At 31.7% G+C, this 23,916-nt stretch overlaps 1 protein-coding gene across 4 annotated transcripts in view; it reads right to left on the reverse strand.

The window, feature by feature from the left end:
* The window catches only part of LOC112904816 (protein tramtrack, alpha isoform-like), a 12,676-nt gene extending 2,251 nt beyond the window's left edge, over window positions 1-10,425 (reverse strand). The window contains exons 1-3 of one of the 4 annotated variants that reach the window (XM_025975821.1): window positions 10,201-10,425; window positions 8,007-8,902; window positions 1,309-2,791 (exon numbers count right to left, since the gene is read on the reverse strand). In XM_025975821.1, coding sequence (XP_025831606.1) covers window positions 2,235-2,791; window positions 8,007-8,862 — 1,413 coding nt within the window. In that variant the 5' untranslated portion in view covers window positions 8,863-8,902; window positions 10,201-10,425 and the 3' untranslated portion in view covers window positions 1,309-2,234. Of the gene's footprint in view, window positions 1-1,308; window positions 2,792-3,558; window positions 6,318-8,006; window positions 8,903-9,690; window positions 10,163-10,200 lie in introns of those variants that run through there. The other 3 variants (XM_025975820.1, XM_025975818.1, XM_025975819.1) reach the window with 3 other exon arrangements.
* Between the last annotated feature and the right edge of the window lie 13,491 nt (window positions 10,426-23,916).

Here is a 23,916-nt window from a genome sequence, read left to right on the forward strand (position 1 = left end):
GTCTCTACTGTTTCAATTACCACCAATATTAATCAGTTTCCCTATTGAACTCGATATACATTTATAAATACATATATTTATTTTTTTTTTTTTGGAATTATTGCATTTCAAGTGATCACAAACAACCCTTACTTATCTACCATCCTTTCAAAACTAATTTTTACCTACTTTTAACGAACAAAAAATAAAGCAATTTAAAAAACAAAATACATAGCAAACAACTTAAAACTAAAAAAAAAAATGTAAATCAATTTTCTAACCACAGTTCTTAAAGCATTTCTGTTGAAATTAAAAAGATCTTAGAAAAAAAAAAACAAGATTTCGTATTCTTCCTCATATCCATGTGATCACACTTAATTTCGCAGCCATCCCATTTGGGAACCCTTGTACTTTATCAATTAAAAACCGTAACATTACTGGCATTTTGATACTGTAAATATTTTAGATATGTATTTAAGTTTGAACGCAAAATAGGCACTGAATATAGCAATTGCACATTAAACTTACAGCACATATACAATAATCAACATATAATTTCTATTTAATTTATGGTACCAACAGTTACAACTGCAGAATTGCAAAGACATTTATTCGTTGAGTGTTTCGTTTCGGAAACAATGATTGTTGTTGTTATATTAGGAAAATGATTATTTTTGTTTTGTTAATCTAAATAAAGAATAATAAGACAAACCTTTCTGTACCAAAATCTACAATAGCTTGAAAATCAAGCTATTCTAACACTGCTTGCAATAAAAAATGTTGGCGACCAACCTAACTCAGACAATGGAATACTTTTAAGTAATTATTAAATTAAATAACGATTAAACAAAAACCAATAACCGGTAGTTCAATTTCATAATCGCCCACCCCGATTTAGAATAGTTAATTTTTATACCGACATATTGCTAACGTTAATTGCTAATTCATTAAACGCGGTGTATACAGGTATTTGTGCCGACTAATTTAATGTGCAATAGTTGTGAAGTGAAGCGCTTCAAAGTGGAAATTTCACCCCATTTTCTCGACTATTGCATTAACGAAGGGGTTCGAATCAAACGAATCTACAATAATAATATACATTTTACATTCAACGTTTTTTCACACCACCCGACACCTAAAATTAATATCCCCTAGCCTACTATGTTACATTTGTGCGTGTTGAACGGCGCGATCATATCAAATCAATTGTACACGTGTGTCGCCATCACGTCCGAAAAATAATATTTAATATATTTATAGTTACAATATTATTAATGTCTACTTTGTGCAGTCCAGTCACTTCTTCTTCACTACTGCTTTCTNATATATATGTAATTAATTATAATTGTGTGTGTGGTATAATTCATTAGATGCGGCCACGAACCGTTCCAACGTTATACGTTTGTGTATTTGTATATATGTGTATCGGGGAATTACCCGGCCAAATGTACACGCGCCCCAAATACTACTACTTTTAAAGAAATACCCACCAACTATCCAAACCGATCCTAATAATATTAACAAATTAAATCATTATCAAAAAGGAAGAATATTTAGAATAAACAATAAAAATGTTAAAATATTAAATGAATATAAACTAGTACGATTTAGCTTCACATTGAATTTCGTTTACTAAATGATGTTATTCTACTGCGCCAAATAACTCCATTCGATGCGCCATTACTGAATTTCTGGTTAATCACATTTTTAAAACTAGTTGTACTAAAAGTTAGTAAGTTAATGAACAAAAACGTAAACATTAAAGCTGTTCAATTTTCAACTTAAATATATTTTTATTATAGCAAACACATTTCGGAACATGAACCAGTCATCACACGTTAAGAGATAAAAATCATAAAAATTTTGATCTTCCATACTGATGCCTAAAAGAATATTTACGGCTTGGTATTAAAATAATTAAAAACAGCAACGAAAACCATTACAATATATTATTAAGACGAGTAAATTTACCAATTTAGCAAGAACATAAATATTTACTGTGCTGTCAACAGTAAAATACGTTTTAATCGAAAAAACAAATAAATTATGACTGACTGACTAACGTTCCTACTGTGTTTCTGAATAACAACCATCCGCCCTAAATTTAAAACAAACGAAATTTTGAAGAGCTACTAGCACCATTCCGAAATCAATCCTTTCAACCAATCTTCGCCTGTACTTTCTATCGGTCCGATAATTTCTGTAACTGCGTACCAGCGCAATTATTTTAAAATTTTATATCTTATTTTTTCATTTTAAAGCTGTGGTTGCGGTGGGAGAAAAAACCCCATTGGAAAAACGCAATCTTTCGGCATAAAACAATCGTGCACTGTTTTCATGTGATTTTTCATCTTATCCGGTCTGGAAAACTCCTTTTGACAAACCGGACAAGGGAATACCTTTCTCTGATGGCCCTCATGATAGAGGAAGGCATGCCTCTGAAAACTGTACTTGTTTTTAAATGTTTTTTGCACGTCAACTTTTGCACACTCGGTACATTGATACACGCCCTCGTTTATCGACGCATACCTGAAGAGATTAAGACCCCGAACGGACATTTCGGTCAACTGTTCAGCAGGATCTTGGCTTTGAGATGTCGCCCTTCGTCTAGGTCGCCTCTTAACAGGCTGGCGACCTGACGGAGCATTCATGGGGTGTTGAGTGTTTAAAGTTGATGCACTCGTCGAAGCCGATGTTGAGTTGTTATTGTTATTATTGTTGATATTGTCGGACGCATTTAATTGGGAATCAGATTGAGAAGAATTATGAGGCTCCAAAATTTCTTGCTTCGGTAGAAGTAACGATTGTCCATCTGTAAACCAAATTACAATTATTTTTGCAGAAAATCTGTTTTATTAAATATTAAATAATAATTTACTAATCAACAAAATAAACTAGCGACACTGGCATTTTAAAGTATAAAAAAAAATATATCTCAAAAACGAAATATAAGAGCATGCTTAATAATACGTAATACAGAATCTATTCAACAAAAAATGTATTCTTAAAAGAAAACAAGCAAAATAAAATTCTGGCTTACTTTTTCAATAATCATTTGTATAAATAAAATACTTTTTAACCTCCTAGCTTGCAGTTGTCTATCGTAAACTGTTGTAAAATTTCATATCGACCTCATATAGAGTGGGAGAAAATAAAAAAAAATTGTTAAAGGAATCAAATACTTATTACAAATTGATCAACCCCATATAAAAACTTACTCAACAGGATAACAAAATTTGTACCAATACATTATATAAACAAGAGGTAAAAGGAAAACGAAAAAACAAACTAAAAAAATAACATTCGCTATAGTCTATTTATTTCATAAATGCTACTTTAAAACAAGTACTACTTATGAAAACAACAGGTAGGTAACTAAAAATAACAGTGCAAGATAAAAAAACGTGTATACGACATACAACAATAAAGAGGCTAAAAATTATAGCACATACCTATTGAAACGATTGCAAAAATTACCTTTTTATATCTCCGAGGGAAGGCATGTTAAAAAAAAGGCAAGACATTTTTTTACGAGAACAATATTAATTACACATTTAAAAAATAACAATTTATTGCCACAACGTTCTCTCACAAATAATAAACTATTTGCGTACATTAACATGTAATTATATTTTTCAAAAATATCAATATTTGCAAAATGTCCGATATTACAACGAAAAAATTCTGCAAGTCAACAAACGGTTCATAATCAAAGAGGTAGATATTAAATTTTACTTCCCAAATCTCCGCGCCCTTTCAAAACTCAGTTAAATTTTTTATTTTCCACTCGATGTCTCACTCAGTAATGATTTGCCAGCAACTTTATCCCCCAACTGTTTTTAAAAACAACTAGCAATATTCGCTGAAATATAAAACAGAGGGTGACAGATATGATAAATGTGCAATTTTAAAGACAAATAATTTATTGGTTTCTAATTATCTCCCACATGAAAAAATCAAAACAATGTTCTCTTTAATGTGTGTATGTGATTAGATTAATCACTAAAAATGATCCTAAGATCAACTTACATGAGCCACCATATTAACAAAGCACAAGACAAAAATAAAAGAGTCAAGTCAAAAGTTCACCAATTGACAACCGTAAGTGTAAGGTCAGATCACAGCGAATATACCAACTTTTCAATATTGTCTGTATTGAACTAATTTTGTCAAATAAACATCAAAGAGAACATTGTCTTTTGATCGATTTAGTATTATATTAATGTAAAATATGTTTAAAAACCAACGAATTATTTAACTTTAAAATCGCTCATTATTTCGTCATACATATATGACTGTTGTTTTCAACCACAATTTGCATTTAAACTAAGAAATTAGGAGTAAAACCATTAGTTCTACTTAAACTACTAACACCTGAGAATTTGTATCAACTGGCATTAAAAGAAAAAGGTAACAGTAATTATTGTCCCTTGTTTAATTTAATTCAATCTATGAAAAAAGAAAAACACTATCCACCTCTTTGCACAGATCTAGCAAGGAAAAAGTAAAAATAGTAATTATTATAATTCTAGAATATCAACTAACAAAATGCATTTGCATCTTCGCAGAGCATCAATCACATTTCAATTAATTTTTATTTATTAGGAAACTACAACTATGACTACTTCATATACCTTTTTGCAACAAAAAAAAAAAAAAAGATTAACATATATATCTATGTATGTAGCTAACCCGTCATTTATTGTAATTACCAATTACTCACTAAATAATAAATAGACTTCACTTTTAACTACCCATAATTACATTAACGTTATAATAATTGTTATCAATATACATAAAGCAAGAAAAAGTATATCTTTATAAAATCTACTATATGTATAACTAAACAATAGTTTATGTCTTTGATAAGAGCTCGACCCCGAATATATTGCAAATTTTGGCAAGAATTGTTATATAAAAAATCCTTATATAAAGAACAAATAACGCTGTATTCAAAAACAGGGGATCTGTAGAATACACTTTGGCCGTTGCTTTCATAATTTATAGCAGACACCTAATCTATGGATTTTAACAAACTATCTGCGTCATTATTTTATAAATACATTGTAGATTAAAGCAATTAGCTATTTTGAATTCAGTTAATGAGAAAATTGGGATAAAAATTACAACGCACATGCATATATGTAAGTCGTATATAAAAATTTATAACAGGACGATAAATTTTCCAAAAATATATATGTAAGCTACGTTGATTTTATTTATTATAAAAGGCAAAGATAAGGCACTAGCTTTCATTTGAACCTCCTTAAGAGGTGTAAAGTATTCATCGAATGTGAGCAGGTAGAAAGATCGATTAAAAAACTATCACACCTTACTTTTGCACCTAAACCGATAAAATGCATAGGAGTAGAGACGACCCGATTTCTCAAGAAAGGGAAACTATTTTCAATATCGTTATTTGTATTTAATAATATAGATATTTCTTCAGTCCGTGTATAATATTCAAAATGTAACGCGACCAACAAATTTTAAACAGTAAGTTAAACTTATAAAACCATTTTATCATTTAGAAAGAATACATTACACAGCTAATATTTTTATCTTTAGGAATTCCTGAATAGATTAACGTTAAATAACCCACCCGAAAGATTTTACAGAATCAACAGAAAGGTTTAGTCACGTTTGTTTAAAGGAAACAACGGTCATCGTTAGATAACCATTATAAAAATTATGAAAATATCACGTTTGTTTTCAAGTGGCAAGATCGGTTTGCCCCACCCTCTCGTTTGTCCCTTGCGCCTGTTTATGTATAATTTTTAGATGCGCGAGCATATTGTCCTTCCTCGTAAAGTCCTTTCCGCAAACAGGACAAGAGAACATTTTAACATCAACCCGGTGTGAAGTCATATAATGTCGACAAAAATTACTAATGTGCGTATAAACCCTATCACAGACGGTGCACCTGAACAAATTATCTTTTTCCCGTACGCAAAAATCTCGAGCAGATTTATCAGGGTCGCTAATTTTTTTCGTATAATTTTCGTAACGCGTCGGCCGGAATTCGCAAGATTGGCCGTCAAGAATAATTTCGTAACCGGCGGAGGAATCCTCTAGAACATCGTAAGAATCTTGTTTCATTCTCCGCCTTTTCTTTGTGTTACTATTATTATCAATCACAGAACTAAAAAATGCTTTAGGGTCGATCTTAATATCTATTGGTTCGTACGACGAATCAATCTCTTGAATATAGTTTTCTTCGGCTTCTTCTTCGTCGTCAGATTCTAAAGACTCTTGGTATGGAAGGTTGTACTCATTATGTAAAGAGGAATTAAAGTCTATACATCTCACTGCCGATGGTGAAACACAAGTGTCGTTATCTGGAAAGAAAAATAGTAAGGTCACTGTAAAATGAAAAAAAGAATAAACAATCAAAGTGCATGCAACATAAGAGACTGTAGTTTGATATCTTACTCGAAATTAAGCTAATACGTAAACGTTTTGAGAATAAAAAATATCTAAATCAAAATACTACAGGGAAAAGCTATAGGGAATAAGCCGCGTTATAAAAATTCCACAAGTTATTGTTTCGACAGAAACATTTAAAAACACTTGAATCCATATAGTGGCTCATTCCTCACAACTCTTCCCTTATGAAAATAGTTTATTATTGAATTATAACTCACCTTTAAAAGAATGGAAGGATATTTCGAACACCAAAAAAACACAAAAACGTCACCGCCACTATAGCTTTTCCCTTCACACTACACTAAAGTCAACAAAGAAAAACTTTTCTTTTAAGGATAACAACAGACTGTTCTTACTCGATACAAAGGCGGAAAGTATTTAAACGACAAAATACTGTGACGGGAAAAAAGCGGTCATGGTAAATTACAGGAAGTATTTAAAAAATAAAAATTATTAAATAATTAAACCAATAAGAAATAAGACCAAACATCAGCATTTAATTTTATGTAAAATAGTAACCTGCAAAAATTTGTAATGCAACGTTGCAACCTGATATGCCACTAAAAAATTACTGATTTCCATACATGCTTTAAAGTTGTCATTTATTCGATAATAACTCTTTAATTGTGAAATAAGTGTCCTTGGCTGCATTTTTCAAGAAGAAATACAGAAAACAAAATATGCATGTTATTCTTTTCTGTTTAAGGCCATAAATATACTTTACATACAATTAGTTTATTTTGCTTTTCTCCCTCATAAAAAATATGTCTTATATTCGATTAAACTATCTTTCCCCTAGATACAAACATTATACATAAATATTTCAAAAAAGCATCTGCTGATGTATTCACATCATTTGCAAAAAAATGCAGGTGGGAATTTTTTTACTACTGTTCTTTTAAGTCAACAACATGTGTCACCAATACATCAGTGATGCTAATTAGGAAAACCAAATTTTACAAATTGACAAACTTTTTCTCTTGAATATATAAACTTAACTTAAAACATATTTTCTTAGTACTTTTTAAAAGACAAAAAACAACTAATCAAGTCAATTTGTAATTCAATTTGAGAATACTTATTGCAAATTAATTAACAGGACAATTCTCCATTCACAAAAGTTGGCCTTTATATTTTTTAAAGATTTGACCAACATAAAACATACAATTATGTTGAATAGTGATTTGGATCTGGAAAACTGTACTTCATCAATAATTCTTAATTTTTCTTTTTTATCTAATAATAGAAGAGTATAAAAACACTTTATTGGAATGGCATTTCCTTACAATAATAGTTACCATTAAATGAATATAAAAAGACCCATAAAAATAATTTTAAACTGTTACACCACCTTCCATAGGGAAAATTATTAACTCTCTCTTGGGTTAATAAGTTTATACTACTTAAGTTGAGTAGGATTCAAAGAAAATAACTGTATTGGAATTGCAGTACTTAATGCCCTAATAAGTTAAAAATATTTCTATAAGTGAAACCATTCCAAATGTTTTTACCTTCCTTTAATTAAATTGTTTCACCAAGAGCCTTCAAAAATTACTTCCTAAATCAGAACAAAACTTATTTTTTTATCAATTTAAACTTACCTGAAGTTTGTGCTTCTGTATCATTGTTCTTAGGCACTGAATTGTTCAATCCTTGTTGTTCTTTGGAAGTTCCAGCAACTGGCTCTGATTCTTTCTTAACTTTAACTTCATCTGTCTCTTCCTTGTCTGGCTTTCCACTACTTGAGTCAGAATTATGACCAGAAAAACCATCCATACTCATTTTAACTTCTAACATCTCTGGACTTCCTGTCACTAATGAATCATTCCTATCATAATCTTCAACACCATTCGAACTACCAGAAAGTTTCCTAGGCCTACCTCGTTTCCTTTTAGGCTGCATGAGAGCATTTCCTAACATATTTAATGTATTTCCAAATCTTTTCTGGGGCTGTAGCCTTTGTAAATGTGGAAGATTGTTTCCTTGTTGTTGCATCAAAGAAGATGTAATTGTGTCACATTTTTCCTCATTGACTTCAGTTAAACCTTTTATTCTAAGACTTTCTGCTACCCTCAAAAAGGCTGTAAGTCTATCTTGGTCAACCGAAACTTCACCTCGATACATAAAATCAAGTAGACTGCGCATATCATTATATGGGACATCTTTGAGAATTACAATGGGATGTTTGTCAGGGTGATTAACAAACAGGGCTTGAAAATATGGGCTACATGCAGATAAAACCATCTTATGAGCCCTCAGAAGTTGTCCTTCTACTGCAAGAGTGACATCAACAAAGCTTTCATCGTGCAGAAGCTGATCAAAAACTGACAATAAATTGGATTGGTGGTTGTTCCACCTCAAACAGAAACGTTGGGAAGACATATTAGAGAGTGCTGAAGCGCCTACTCCTGGACGAAACAATGACGGTTGTAGATATCGATAATTAATTTTAGACATTTGCTGCACAACCACTTGGAAGAGATTGTTTTGGCCTTTTCTGAAAATTAAGATAGAATCTATAAATTAAACGCTTCATTTTGTTTGTTTTCAAAAACTTGATGTATGTAATCTTGAAATATCACGTACATAACCTCAAAACTACTGTAAAGATATAATGACTACAAACACATCAGATTAAAGTAAATATATCATAATAGTGTTTCCGAAACAAACATGCACGTCCAAAACGGTGAATGAATTATTTAATGAGTTTAAATATGAGCGGGAACAAGAGTTGATAGGATATGAATTCCACAGGTGTCTCCGAGCATCCGTTAATGAACTCAATATTACATCACCGGCGTTTAAACGATGCGGAAAACCAGAAAACTGCTGCATAACAGAACGTCGACGGCAAGATCTTTACAAATCGTGAGTATATTTTAATTATTGCTAACCCAAATTATTCGCCTTTTTATTTGAAAACGAGTGTTGCCCTCCGCCATTTTTAAAACATTATCACAACACCCCGCCTACTTCAATAATTTGCTACGCAGTCAACATTAATTTGTGCAACCCTTTTTTCATTAATAAATTTAACAGCTACGCAAGACCTTCATGAAAAATGTTTAAAACATGCTACTAATCAAAAACAAAATACACCTTGAATAAATAAAATAGATATAGTATCCATTTACGGAAAAATATTGATTTTAAAGCCAGGGTAAATGAAGTCGTCGACCCTAATTCATTTAGATCACGAAACCCACAACAAACCTGCACTTTCAAGCTATGTCACTTGTCGCAAGCGAGCCGGCCGTGAATATAATTTAAATTTTAAATTACCTTGTAAACACGGGGCCACTAAAACAAAAGGGTTGAATCCCTACTAGGATGAAAATCACCACAGAACTCTTAAGCCGCCATGTTAGAATTACGCTGTCTCTCTCGCAACTCGGACAAAATCGGGGTAGCTCGGGGTGAGCCGAATTCGAACCGCCAAGTCTTCGAAAGTTTTAAATCCAACTCGCGTTTTTCCCCTCGATTCTAATTTGACTGCAGGCGATTGTAATACAAACAACCGTTAAGCGGATATTTAGTACAGCTATCGCGATTCTCCGCGGTTTATTTTTAACCAGATTTTTTTCTGTGAACCGCTGTTTCGAGGGCACAGTTTCTTGTAAATAATAAGGGTGTCTTTCAAAAAGTACAGCAAAAAATTATGAATTCAACAAATTTTGCGTTCTATTGCGCAACTATGATACGTCCGTAATATTGTTTAAAGTCCAAACATAGAACTTATGTCACGCGCGGGCAGAGGGTGTGAGCAATTCACCAATAAAGCAAGATACTTACGCAATAGCTTGTCCTTGTAGCAAAAACACCTAACCGTGGCGTGTTATATCACATTTGTTCACTAACAATATACATACATACACTAAAACACCACCACAAGTAACAAACTGACAGTGTTTTCAAACTTAAACACCCGACATTTCGTGGCGAATTAGCTGAGCAGGGAGAAAAGTCAGTGGTGCGCACCCTTCGACCAACTAAATCCAACTCGATCCCCGCGCAGGTCGGGCTGAGAATACCACCACCACCACGGCAATGATGACCTTGAGTGTTGTGGATGTCTAGTGGTCTAGGCGCTGAGCGTTCAACACTCGCGCAACCCTATGTAAGAGCCGCTTTCACGACTTACTTGGGCCGCTGCACTTGTACGCTTACGTAGAGGGCTTGAACAGCAGCCCAGTGGAGTAAAACTGGGTGTGTTTCTGTTGGAGGAGTCTACTTCACAGCAGGATCGCTGCCCAGCACGGGGAGTCGACACGTGTAAGTTAACGTGGGGTGGTTGACCCCCCTCAAAAAAGAGAACAACTTTTTGACTTCTTGTAACACTTTCCGGGAATGTGACCCGTATGATACGGAATGAAAAAGATAGGGGTGGATTGGTCAAGCAGGTTTTTTATTGTTTATCTAATTGGGATCGAGGACATTTTCAGGTCGTCAAGGCAAATACAAAACATTTATATTTAGAAAGCGTACTCAACAGGTGTGAAAACGAATGGCCGAATTATTAAATTGTTGGGAAAAATCTGATTCGGTCAAGGGTTTATTTGACATAGTTCCGATATTAACCACTGCTTAGGCCAATACTCGTTTCTAATTAAGTTATTATTGCGCCCCTTCTTGTCCCTAATATCCGTTATCATATTCTATTATCGCTGTGATACCGGATATCTTTTATGTTTCATACTTCCTATATTTAGGTACCTTGGTACCCTGTGTAGCTAGTGATTCAAATTTCTTTGTTTCTTTTGGTAAAGGAAAAAGAACAACATTCTTCTAAAAATTATAAAAGTACCGACATGCTTTTCATCAATATTAAGTACATAAAATTCCTTATTTTCCCATTTTGCTTATCAGTTTTGCGTGGTTATGTGTAATACCAATGAATGTTTAACGATCACACATACCTCCATATTTGCATATTTATGTATAAGCATTCGTTTTGTGTAAAATATAAAATTTATTTGCTTTGTGGCACCCACATACGCATGTAAGGACTTACAATGTAAGTTAGAATTACAATTTATGTATTCGGCAAATTAATACCATTCACACAATGTATTTTAACCAATTTAAAAGCGATACAACATTTCTATAAAAGAAAGACGCTAAAAAGCACAATAGGAGCTAACTGGTTGATTGCATATAAAGGTTTTTGTATTTCGGAGCAATTAACCGTTTCCAAGAAAACAACTCAATATTGTATTTTTAGCTGACGTGTTAAATGTAATCAAGCCGCTACTTTCACTGAAAAACAGGAAACACAATTTCTAAAAATTTTAAAATTATTTTTCAACACAATAGGATTCCTTTTTAAGCTCCGTTATAAAGTACGAGATTAAATGTGTATTTTTGGGTCGATTTTATTTATTACTTTAAGATTAGATTAAGAAGCCAAAGCGAATTTCCCAACTCTAGTAGTTGAACTCGAAATTAAATATAAATATGATACCTTGAACCTGGAAATCAGTTTTTTTTAACGATGTCGGATACTTATTTATTCATGTAAAAGTGGATATATGTATTTGATTACGCAATGGTATGTTTATATGGTTGTACCTTATACACACACATATGTATGTACCCACAGGTAAAACACTACATTCTTATTACAGGCTTAGGTACGTGTGTTACACACATTTGTAATAATTACGGTATGTATGTATTGTAGGACCTCAACGCACTGCATAAATAAATATAATAGTAGATACTTGAAAACAATTAGCACTGACTCAGATAATTGACAGTGAATTTTATCGTTAACAATTAATTAGATAATTAATAAACAATACTCAACTCATTGCAGGTATACAATGTTGCGCTGTATACATCGAATCGTACATAAAGTATTTAAAATGTAAAATTAAATAATTCAATTTTTGTGGGTTTTTACTCCAGCGTACATTCATAGGTAAAACATTTAAATTGTTAAAGACATCATACTTTCTTTAAATCACATTGTCGTATTATAAATATTTGTTATTAATGTGCTTATGGTGACAATTAATGTCTCACCCCTATAAGTAATTGCTGAATTTACTGATAAATATGCGAAAACAATTAGGTACACTGAGACGTACATATAATTACAATTAACTTTCAGAAAATTCTGTTTTAATGGCAATGTTTATTACTATTAAATTGAGTAATAATATGCTTTTAAATACACNACCGATTCCCACAAAATCTGACTGATTTTAGTGAGGAGCAGGGTGAAAGATTTCATCAGGATATACGGACAATGGAAGAGCGTTATCAAGGAAAGTAGGACTCTCATATGATAGCCGACTGCTGTTGGAGTATGCAACAAGATCAACCTGATGTCGATTATTTAAGGAAATTGTCTAAAAGATCATTTGATAGTGTAGAATAGAAATTTAGCTTACATGTACAGTAATTTTTTTGTATTACTTAGTCGAAACAGTAAAATTTTATATTTCAAAAAGTAAAGCTGTTAGTAATCATCCAATATTTTTTTCATAATCAGAGGTATAGAAATACCCAATAACAGTCAAAAAATTAAGGAAACAAAATGGTGTTGACCAGTGTAATAGAACGGATACAACATTAACAAAATATATTATAAGACTTCAATTATATATATAGAAAAACCAAAAAATGTAAATAAATGGTCAAAGACCATAAACCAGATGATGGGTTACTGCTTTGCCTAAACATTCAGAACTAGTATCCAGTTGTTCAACATGATAGAAAGTTTACAAATATGTTGATATCTGTGTACAAGCAGTAACACTCCCAAAAGTATGTTCTTTGTCTATTAATTATATTTATATTTTACAAACAAATGTATAACACCTAACTAGTACAACCATAAGTAAAAAACAATTTTTTTCAGTCTGAATTTGGTTAAATGAACCGAAACGTTACAAAAAACATATAGTTATGTAATTGTTTGACCGCCACCCAGGAAAAAACTACATAAGATAGTTCAATAACCTAAATCTGTTGCCAGTTTATTGTCTCTTCAACTTCAACAAATTTTTTATTGCAATTTATGTTCCTATGATTTTGGATTTTTATTTTGATTACACGTTTTTGTTTTCATATTAAAGTAACGGTTATCATGTAATTAACTGCATATGCATAGGTACTGTGTCTGTATTTTATTTTTGCTTGACTTCTTGACTAATCCTAACACATAATACATAAATCAAAAAATTGTGTGAAGTAATGTCGGAGAAATAATTTTATTCTGTTTATAGAATTTAGTCAAGGGGTAGGAAACAATTGCTGTTCACACTTGAGTTCAACTACTATCCATTTAATTAATAAATAAATTGAATGTTTCGACAGATAGTTGTTAGATTATTTTTCACATTTTATATCGCAGATGCTACCATCTTTGTCAGATTTCCGAATTTGCGTATGCAATTAAATAGTTTCGACACGTTTATTACGGTATATGTCCATTAAAGTAAAATCGTTCATAAACTATCAAATAAATTATTGACGTGACCCATGGCCATGGTCATAAATTATCTGTTAAGTACTAACTTTCTAAACAAAATACTACAATATATGAGTATAACTCGCGAAATTCGAGAGTTGTTGCATAATTTCATTAAAATTGTTAAACCGTCTTCTTGTGAATAAATTTTTAATTTTCTGGCTGTATATGCATATGAAAATGGTACTTTTTATGAAAATTTCACTGGAAGTTGTACAAAGGCCAATAACTGACATTTTAATATTGTACAGTGCCAATAGACATTTGAATTTTAGAAAGAGCGGGTAGATAATTTGAAGGTCATCAGCTATTTTTATATACATATGTATAATACACATACTAGTGGGTGTTTGTAAATTTTGGACGCAAATGAGTGACTATTTAGTGCTTTCTTATAGTTTCCACATGCACAATCAAATACAGTGTAAACTCTTTATAACGTCACTCGATTTAACGACAAACTCCTTAAAACGTCGAAATTGCCTGACTGGTTGGTTTACATTGTTTTCTGTACAATATTACACTCTATATAGCGTCACGCTCACTCTATTTAACGACAACAATGCCGCATTATAAATCATTAAGCAGTACTTTCTAAGTTGCCGAAATAGATAAGAACTGCAGCTGTGTACGTTGTTGAAGAAGACGATCCTGTCCCTCCACCAAGCATCAAACAAGCACTTGATGCAGCGAAACTATTAAAAAAATACTTTTTATATAATCAAATTGATCCAGCAGTATCTCAAGATATGAGTAAGATACGTAACAAAATACAATTAAAATATTGGAGCAGCAAAAAACATCAGACGAAGATAACAGGCTATACGCAATGTATGAATAATAATGTTCGTGTGCAAAATGTGTACTATATTGGTAAATGCATATTATTACAGAATAGTAAAATAATATCTTTTATTTCTCTCCATTTAACGACCACTCTTTATAACGCCGAAAAATGTTCAGTCCCTTAAGTGTTTACACTGTATGTCTAAATTTCAACGCATTATCATCTCTAAAATCCCTTACGTGGCTATTCTCTTAATTAACGATTTTATTTAAGTTCATCCCTGTCTGTCAATCTTATGATCGAATTCTCATCTACTTTTTAACTTCTGGTGACTGAACTCCAACTTTTTCACACATGTATAAGACGTAGTTTCGACTGCAACAGACAATTACAGAAGAAAAACTGCTCTAATTTCGATTTCCTGTTATAATTCTTACTTAAATACAAAAAATTAAATCAAATAAAAAAATAAATGTCTGTCACAATTATAGTTATTATATTTTAAACGAAAAATCTATTTCGTAATAGGCACCCCATTATCCTTTTTCATCCTTAAGTAGGTAGAAAATGGTTACAACAGTAAAGTGTACTCATTATACAATTTTTTATACTACTTTCGTAAATAAAAAGCCACCTATTGCGTTATCTTGTCATGGACAAATAATATTTAAGTTTGAAGAAATATTTATTGTGTCATCGCGAGTAACTTCAGGTGTAGCACATCTGTCATAAAATAAAAAGAAGTGCATACCCAGTACGTACACTTCTTCTCCAAATTAAAAGCGCTAAAAGGTTATTCGCATTTTGTTACTTTTGCTTCTTCTTAATACCTAAAGACGCTGGCAAAGACTCTCAAACACATTAAAAGTAACATTGCCAAAGAAAATTTTCACTTTCTTGTAAGCCGCAAAATTTACATTTAGCGTTGAGTTACGAATTGAGTTAGAGCCACCATTTCGAAACTACACCAGCACAGCGGTTAGACGTAAGGTGGTTTTTGTTTGTATTTATTAAGAAATATTCAAATAGAAAGTGGATCAATACGGTTAATCTAATGAATGCGTATCTAACAACCCCTATGCTGATGTCAGAGCGTCAGATAACGAACCCATTGAACAGACGGTTGCTGCTGGTGGTTTTCAATCGATTTCTCTCTTTTAAATAAGAATTATACTCAATTCTAATTTATATTCCTTATTTTAATGAATTCTACTCCTCGCTCGAGAAGTACCCTTGATATTATGCGACAATCTAAGCATAGTTATGCAATCATTTGCTCATTGTAACTCAAATAGTAAATAATAGTATATGTATTACGTACCAAGGGAAGAAAGTACGGCATTCCTCTAGGTGTAAACTTCAAAGTAAAGGGACGCTTCACTTTCTTCTCGAGGCCCGTTATCAAAAGTAGTTTAATTATTCTTAATCTCTCAGGTTAGAAATCACATTTATTGTTTATTAACAAAACATCGTCCGCATGGAAATTGCCACCCTCACCTTCGGCTCGGGTGGAAACCAGGGATGTTATGATTATGAAATTTCGGATGAGGATGTGGACACGGGTGTACATTCGATGGATTCGAGTAGTTTCAATGAAAGATGTTCAATTTTTAATGAACTGTAAAAGAATAGTGATTTGACTTTATTTCTAGATTATCATTTGGTTCTACAATTACATAAGAACAATTAACTTAAAACTGCGCAACTATTTGAAATTATTCGAATCTTTTATTTCAGATTCGTTTACGGTTTCGGATAAATTTTATTCTCTAGTAGAAACCACGTGGATGATAGTAAAGTCCTTTCCTAATACAGAATAAATGTGATTTCGTGAAACCCTAATAAATTATGTGCCTCCACCACGTATGATGATAATAGTTAATTTTATAATTTTTGTCAAAAGTCATACTTATACGTATCATCTAATATCAGAGAGTTATGAGTTTGTATTTGTTTTCTGTTTTCTGTTTGTCGCTCTACGGAGAATTAGGTCGTTTACGGGCTTTCTTTAGATACTATTTACAGATAAGATTATCGTTTTATACAGTAGCTTCTATAAAAAACATACAAAACAGTATGAAGTCAGAGTAAAGTAATCAAAAAAGTTAGAAATTGCTCAGCGTAATTGTGCTATGACTTTATTATAACTATTAATAAACTTTCTAAACCTCATGTATCACCTACCAATTAATTCAGTACATTATTAATAGTTTTTATAGCTTACCAGCGAGAATTGAATATTATAGAAAATGGCCGAAGTTCAGCGTTATTACAGAAAAGGAATTTTTATCATTCTTCTTTTTCTTCTGTATTCTCTTGATCTTTAATTTTATATACGTGTTATTATATTCTCATAATTGCTCTGTATTAGCGTCAGACATTGTAGAAATCACAATAAATGAAAGTATGTGCATTTCGTTCGTGTTTTGATTGTAATTCTCTTCCCTAATGAATTTTTGATGTCAGTGCGTTCAGAATAGTTAAAATATTAGAATTTCTAATATCTATTTTGAATAAATCGATTTCTAATTGAATATTACAAAGTGGTTTGTCTTGAAACTACAACGGGAGGCATGTCTTATCTGCGCTAGTAGATACGTTGTTAACTTTTTGGAGTTTCAAATTAAATTAATGTGGGTTGTGAGGTCAGGTTCAAACGCACTATTTATTTCTTATTATTGTTGTTAAAATTCTTGATTCATTTTTCCGCAGAGAAACCTTGTCCTACTCGTACTGCAAAGTGAGAGGACAAAAAGCTTTTTAATTTCGATACACTCGTAGATATACCTACTGATTGGCTTGTGTTATTTACCAAAATTGTATACAATTTATTAGAGTTTCGAGTCGGCATCTCGTTATTTGTATTGAAATATCTGACTTTTATAATTTAATTGTGAAACTTTTACAAATGAAGAATTTCCTTAAACCGCATACAAAACCGCATGACAAAAAGTAGGTGTTTCAAATTTTACAAATTTGAGATTTGGTACAAATGTATTTGTCGGCATCTAATCTTGATTAAAAATTGGAGATCGAAATTTAAAGGTGAGAATTCGCATTCCGCTAACCTTAAGATAATAGCATCAGTTAGAGGAAAATTTGACATTTTCGGCATGATCTCAAGACCAAAAAAAGAATTCACTAAAACGGGATAAAGTCCATTAGAAAGGTTATAAAATTTTCTACAGAAAAGTTGTCATGCATTCTTTTTTCAAGATAATACTTCGTTAGTTTATCAGCTCTTAATGTTTATTTAAACAAAACAAGTACCTATTATTTAAATAAATCAGTACAAATGTGTCTATTCCAAAAAGAAAACTACCGCTGTTGATGGGATCTCATTCCATGCTAAACCATTTGTCACTCCAACAACGGATTTCCAACCTCTGGATGATAAATACTCTTTTGTGAATTTTTCTATCTACTGAATCATTTTCTTTCGCAAAATCAGAGCTAACCGTGAGTAATGTGGAATTTTCAACCGTACATTATGCAAAAATTACTTTCGATGCATTCATAACAGAGTTATCTTAACAACAACATAGACTAGATAAACATGTGTGAAATAAATTAGTATACAAGTATCAGTATCGTCAACTTCCATAAACTGTCATACGTACGCTTTTGTGTAGAATTCCTTACATGATTATTATTACATTTCGTGTACAAAAAAACAGTGCACTCATTGCGGTAATAGAAAGCAATTTTTTTTCACAAAAACCATCTGTTTTAAAATTTATTAATGTGCATAAGAGTGAAGGCTACAATAAGTTGTCATAATGAAATTGTTATGATATTCAAATCTCATGGCCCTTTATTTTTTTTATTTTATATGTATTTAAACACTTTTCTTTTGTTAAAATTTTACTATCAAAGAATATTCTTTCATTGATGAAGGTTTCAACTTAAAACTATTTTAAACAAATATGTGTTGATCTTGTTTATAAAGAGAATAATGACGCTTTAATAAATAGATTTTTTGTAAAAAGTAAATTGCTTTTAAGGCACTACGACCGAAATTTCATTTATGATGAAATGACATTAAATTTTGAATGTTGAAGTCTTTTCATATTGATAGCAGTAAAAAAAGCTTCCAACCGAGCAGTTGAAGCTTATAGAAACTTATCTTTCACCATTTTCAAATTTTGACGGTGCCTAAATTTTCCGATAATTTAAAAATTTAATTTCTTCTTACATGCTTACATTTTTATGGTATATAGACCTTCTATAAATAAAAAAAAAATTATAAGTTTAAAAAGTTTTAATATCGTTACATATCCACTTTCATTTAAGGCTATAGCTCAGCAGATTGAGTATAATCGGAAAACGCTCCAGGTTTGACTTATCAATTCAAAAAGACAAAAATATGAAATAATTACGTTTCTAATCGACAGATTGTGAATAATTATACTGTTCAAATTAAAGTACTTAGTATGCAATAAAGCTTTTTTAAAAACATCTTATTAAATTGCTTTTAGGAATTTTAAGAAATAAATTGGTTCATTAATTGGTTTTATAAATTCTTATTTAGTTGTTGATTTTACTATTTAAAGCTAGACCGGACAACCTTAAAATAATAATGTGCAGAATTTCGCCTGTAGAACTTGTCCATACTGTTAGTATTCGAAATATGCAGTTCNTACGTACGTACGTACGTACGTACGTACGTACATACACACATCATCAAAAAAATTGGCTAGCATGCTACTAATATGTTAAAACGTGGAAATATAATGAAAATTCCGATTTCACTTTTCGACCCAATTACAATAACTTCCTAATGGGAAGTTAAAAATATGAAATAATTACGTTTCTCATCGACAGATTGTGAATAATTATACTGTTCAAATTAAAGTACTTAGTATGCAATAAAGCTTTTTTAAAAACATCTTATTAAATTGCTTTTAGGAATTTTAAGAAATAAATTGGTTCATTAATTGGTTTTATAAATTCTTATTTAGTTGTTGATTTTACTATTTAAAGCTAGACCGGACAACCTTAAAATAATAATGTGCAGAATTTCGCCTGTAGAACTTGTCCATACTGTTAGTATTCGAAATATGCAGTTCAACTTTTTGCGCCAGGGATTTCCAAGAAGCAAATTAGATTTTGAAAGGACATAAATTATGATAAACCAGAGTAAATACGGATTAATACAAAAAAGACAATTATCTTACAGTTTCTACCTTTATATAAATTATTCTATTTTATAAAATAAAAATGTCCAAGGTTTTTTTTCATATGGTAAAACAAATGGAACAATTATTTCTATGTACACCCAATACCCATAGCTTACACCAGAAATGAATAAATATGAGAAGTACAGGTACTTCTACAGCTAACTTTGTCTCCTACACAGAAATCCTCATTAAAAAAACCTTCAATTTATTTCTCGTGTCATACTTCTGCATAACCATCCTTTATGGAAGTAATTAATTACCTATCATGTAAAAAATATAAGAGTGGGAAGATTCATTAGTTATTTCGATACCGCTCCCTAGCGTTTCAGTTAGCTAAATAACTTCTGAGCTGTATGATCTCATTATTTTTTGATCTATTATCTGTTATCAAGTAATCAACGACATAATGTATTCATCATAATAATTAGGCAGTTAAAGAGCGCATGCATTAAGGGCTTCTACTTTTACTTTCAGACTAGCTGTATAAGTATATGGATTTTTAAAGTTCATGTTTCCATTTACACCCTTCTTACTAAGTTATACTTTATCTTTTGTGATAGGAGTGGAGCCCGGTGCGTAACCCTCTGATCGTATGCATCAGCCACTGCTATATTATTCATATGAAACTTTTTTAAAACACCATGTGTAGTTTCTAATCACAATATTTTAATTTAGGTATATTTTTGAATAATTTTTAAATCAATTTCTAATAAATAGCAGAGTGACTGCCAGAACAAAAAGAAATGTAAATCATTTTTAAACCCCACATGTCCTTATATACAATTCTAAAGAGACTTAAGTAGCACAAATATAATAGTCTCTCTAGGTAGTAACATGTTATTAACAACTGCTGCAGTGGCACAAACTACTTACATAAGGAAGTACATAATTGGATGTTTTTTATGTTATCTGTTGTGTGCATTTTAAGTGTTTTTTAAAATCAGCAGGGAAATCGAGGTGCCTATATTAGTGGTGGTATAATAAAGATTAACAAGTCAAATAAATAATTTGACGGGGGCCCCCTAATTAATGTAGGCCACTTGTTGCTCGTAAAGGGTTGACCTGTTAATGATGGGTCCTTGTAGATTTCAACTTCCTGCAACCGAGCTGCGAGCACGTGTGTGACTGTGAAAGCTGAAAGCTGGTGTTTAAGTCACTATGTAGTGATATTATACATAGCACACACACACACACTTCTAAAAATCTCTTCGCAGCTAACAGCGGACCCACCATGCATAAAGCAGTCTAGGCCGATGACCGCTAGAAAAGGGTTATTATATATTGTAGTTGAATAGCGTCAGCGGTATGCCGATCCTTTTCCCACCCCGTATCTGTCACCGTTAGATAGAAAGAGCGGAATATCGTGGAAGAGATGCGTCTCTTCCATATCAACGTTCAACTGACGCAGCCAACTATGACAACAGGTAGTAAGGTGTTTGATGAGAAGAAGCGCTGCGACGGTCTATTTTATTAAGTTTTTTTTCATCATTGCATTATTTCTGATTATCTGTGCCGATACGGTTCACAAAAACGTTCCCGATCGCAAATCATCACACCCGTATAATACTCGTCATCCTTCTGTTTGTTCCACTTCTACGTTGCGGCTGAAAGAATGCGTTCACAGATTTTTCATGCGGCCTTAATAAGGACCGATCACGCACTAACTAAAGCTGGACCAACATCAGCTACAACCACAGTTCAAAAACTACAAATGCAATCAAATATGTTCAGCCCGATACCTATATATATTTAAAATTTGTAGATATGGAGAAATGTATTTACCTATATATACTTTAATAGCTTTCCGGTTTCCACAATTTTCTCAAATTGTATGTTTCAAAATGGTTCATTCAGAACGTAAAATATGAAGCTTCTGCCATTCGAAAAATACTATTATTCTAACGTTTTATTACAGACTCAAATTTTAAGCTATGTAATGCTTTTGTAGATTAATTTTATCGTTAGTACAAATTACTTGACAAGCACACAAAAGTTTTGACTTATCGATCTTTGATCCTTGAAGTGAATCAGTTATACGACGACCTTATCTGTTTAGCGGCAGGAGCCAATTTGAAGACTCCTTTCGGTCGCCTTATCGTGAAATAACACTTGTATTTAAAGTTCAGATATTCCAAACACACAATTTACGAAGCAATCATAAATTTCAATCTCTCTTTATTAATACAAATTTTCTCACTGAAAAAGGTTTAAGTGCAAAGCTAAAAATTTAGAAATCGTATTAATCCCAAAATTCATATTCATTGAACAATTTATCAATTAAGGGATAGTTGGTACGTAGAGTAAGCATTAGATAAAAAGATATATGAAATGTATAAATAGTGCATTTTTAATTCTGGCTTTTAGCCAAACAATGAACATATGAATGAAATAAATATACATACGACTAACTGTCAGTAAAGTAAAAAGCGTGTTGTTTGATCCTGCAAGTGTAAAAAACAGTATTTTTTGTCAGTCCTCGAACAGTAAACCTATCTGTTGATGAAGTCAAGTGTAGGAATGCGGCTGAAGGGGTCGACCAAAGGAGTCCACCACTGAAGTTCGTTGAACTTGGGGTGGAGGTGGAGGTAACTTCTTCAGCAGTAGCTAATAAGATAAAGTCATCCCATAATAACATCCCGATATTTCTTGATATAATATAAAAGATGTACAGACCTATTATTTCATATTTGGTTTTTGAATAAAAATATTTGTCTTTATCAGTGTTTATTTTATTGTTATGGTTAATGATAATCGTCTACTGAATTCGTTTGATAAACAAGTAAAAAATAATACAGAAAACAGGAGAAAGTATGAACAATAAAAATAAAAATTTTAAATTGTCCTGTAGCACTTGAACAATCCAAAAAATTATAGAAAAAAATCCTTAATTTGTTACTTCACAGTGGCAATGAAATCAGCAGCACTCTTGTTTGACATGTTTGGAAATCTGAGAAAATTAGCTGTTTAGAAAGCAATTTTTCGATAGTGTTAATTCTATAAAATGGATTAATTAATGCTGTAGAATATTAAATATGGATATACGTTTCACACAGATATGAAAGTCCGTTTTTAAACTTTACCTTTCATGTACAATTGGTCGTGCTACTTATTGTGGATACCTACATCCAATGGAAAATTCAACATCGACTGTAATGTATTGTGCTATTGTTTAATAATTTCCGTACAATTTCAATTTATTACTCTTTAAAGTGCATGTTTTAAATTATTGTAATTGAAAACGAACTAAGAAAATGCATGTTGCCTCTTAAAAGAAAATTATTTTTCCATGATTTCTTAAGTGTGAATTTCATTCAAGTTTGTGTACGAGGTAGGTAATATAGAAGTATGAAAAGTTGTGTTCTTGACGAAATTCTGTTGATCCTGAGAATAAACTGAGTTTTTTATGGTTACGTAACATTTTAAATTCCGACAGTGGAAACCCATAAAGGGGTCGACCAAAGGCGTAGCACCACCAAAGGCCGTTGAACTCGGGTTAGAGTTAAAATAAGTGGACGGACTTGCCCATTTCACCTCTTCCTGTATGCAACGTTGAAATATTTACAATGTTGTACGCAATGCACTCGCGTGTACGACTATATCGTTGTAAAAATAAAAAAAATAATAAAAATAATTTTTACTTGATCATGCTTTAACGAAATAATTGTTAATAATAAAATTGATATTCTAGAAAATGTCTTCAGTAGATATAAGCCTTGAATTTTACATACTATTACATGCTTATTATTAAATACCAGTGTTAACTACAAGTAAGGAAACTGGGCAGTACTTTTATAAAATAAATTATTGATTAACATAGCATAAAAATATCTTAAATATCTATATTCCTAATTTATAAATTTACAATTCTTTTCCTTGGTTGTTTATAACATTCCTTATTTTTATCCTCTTAAGTTACCAGCTCTTTTTTTCTTTTTAAGATTTCCTCTAAACTTTTCTATCCCATTACCACTATTATCCATTCCTTTATCCTTTATTCTCAATATTTCCCCCCAACACATACATAGGAGTTTCATTCTCTATTTCACAAAGTTTTTCTTCACCTT

This window comes from Agrilus planipennis, unplaced genomic scaffold (genome assembly GCF_000699045.2).
Source record: "Agrilus planipennis isolate EAB-ADULT unplaced genomic scaffold, Apla_2.0 scaffold54, whole genome shotgun sequence".
Classification (NCBI taxonomy): Eukaryota; Metazoa; Arthropoda; class Insecta; order Coleoptera; family Buprestidae; genus Agrilus; species Agrilus planipennis.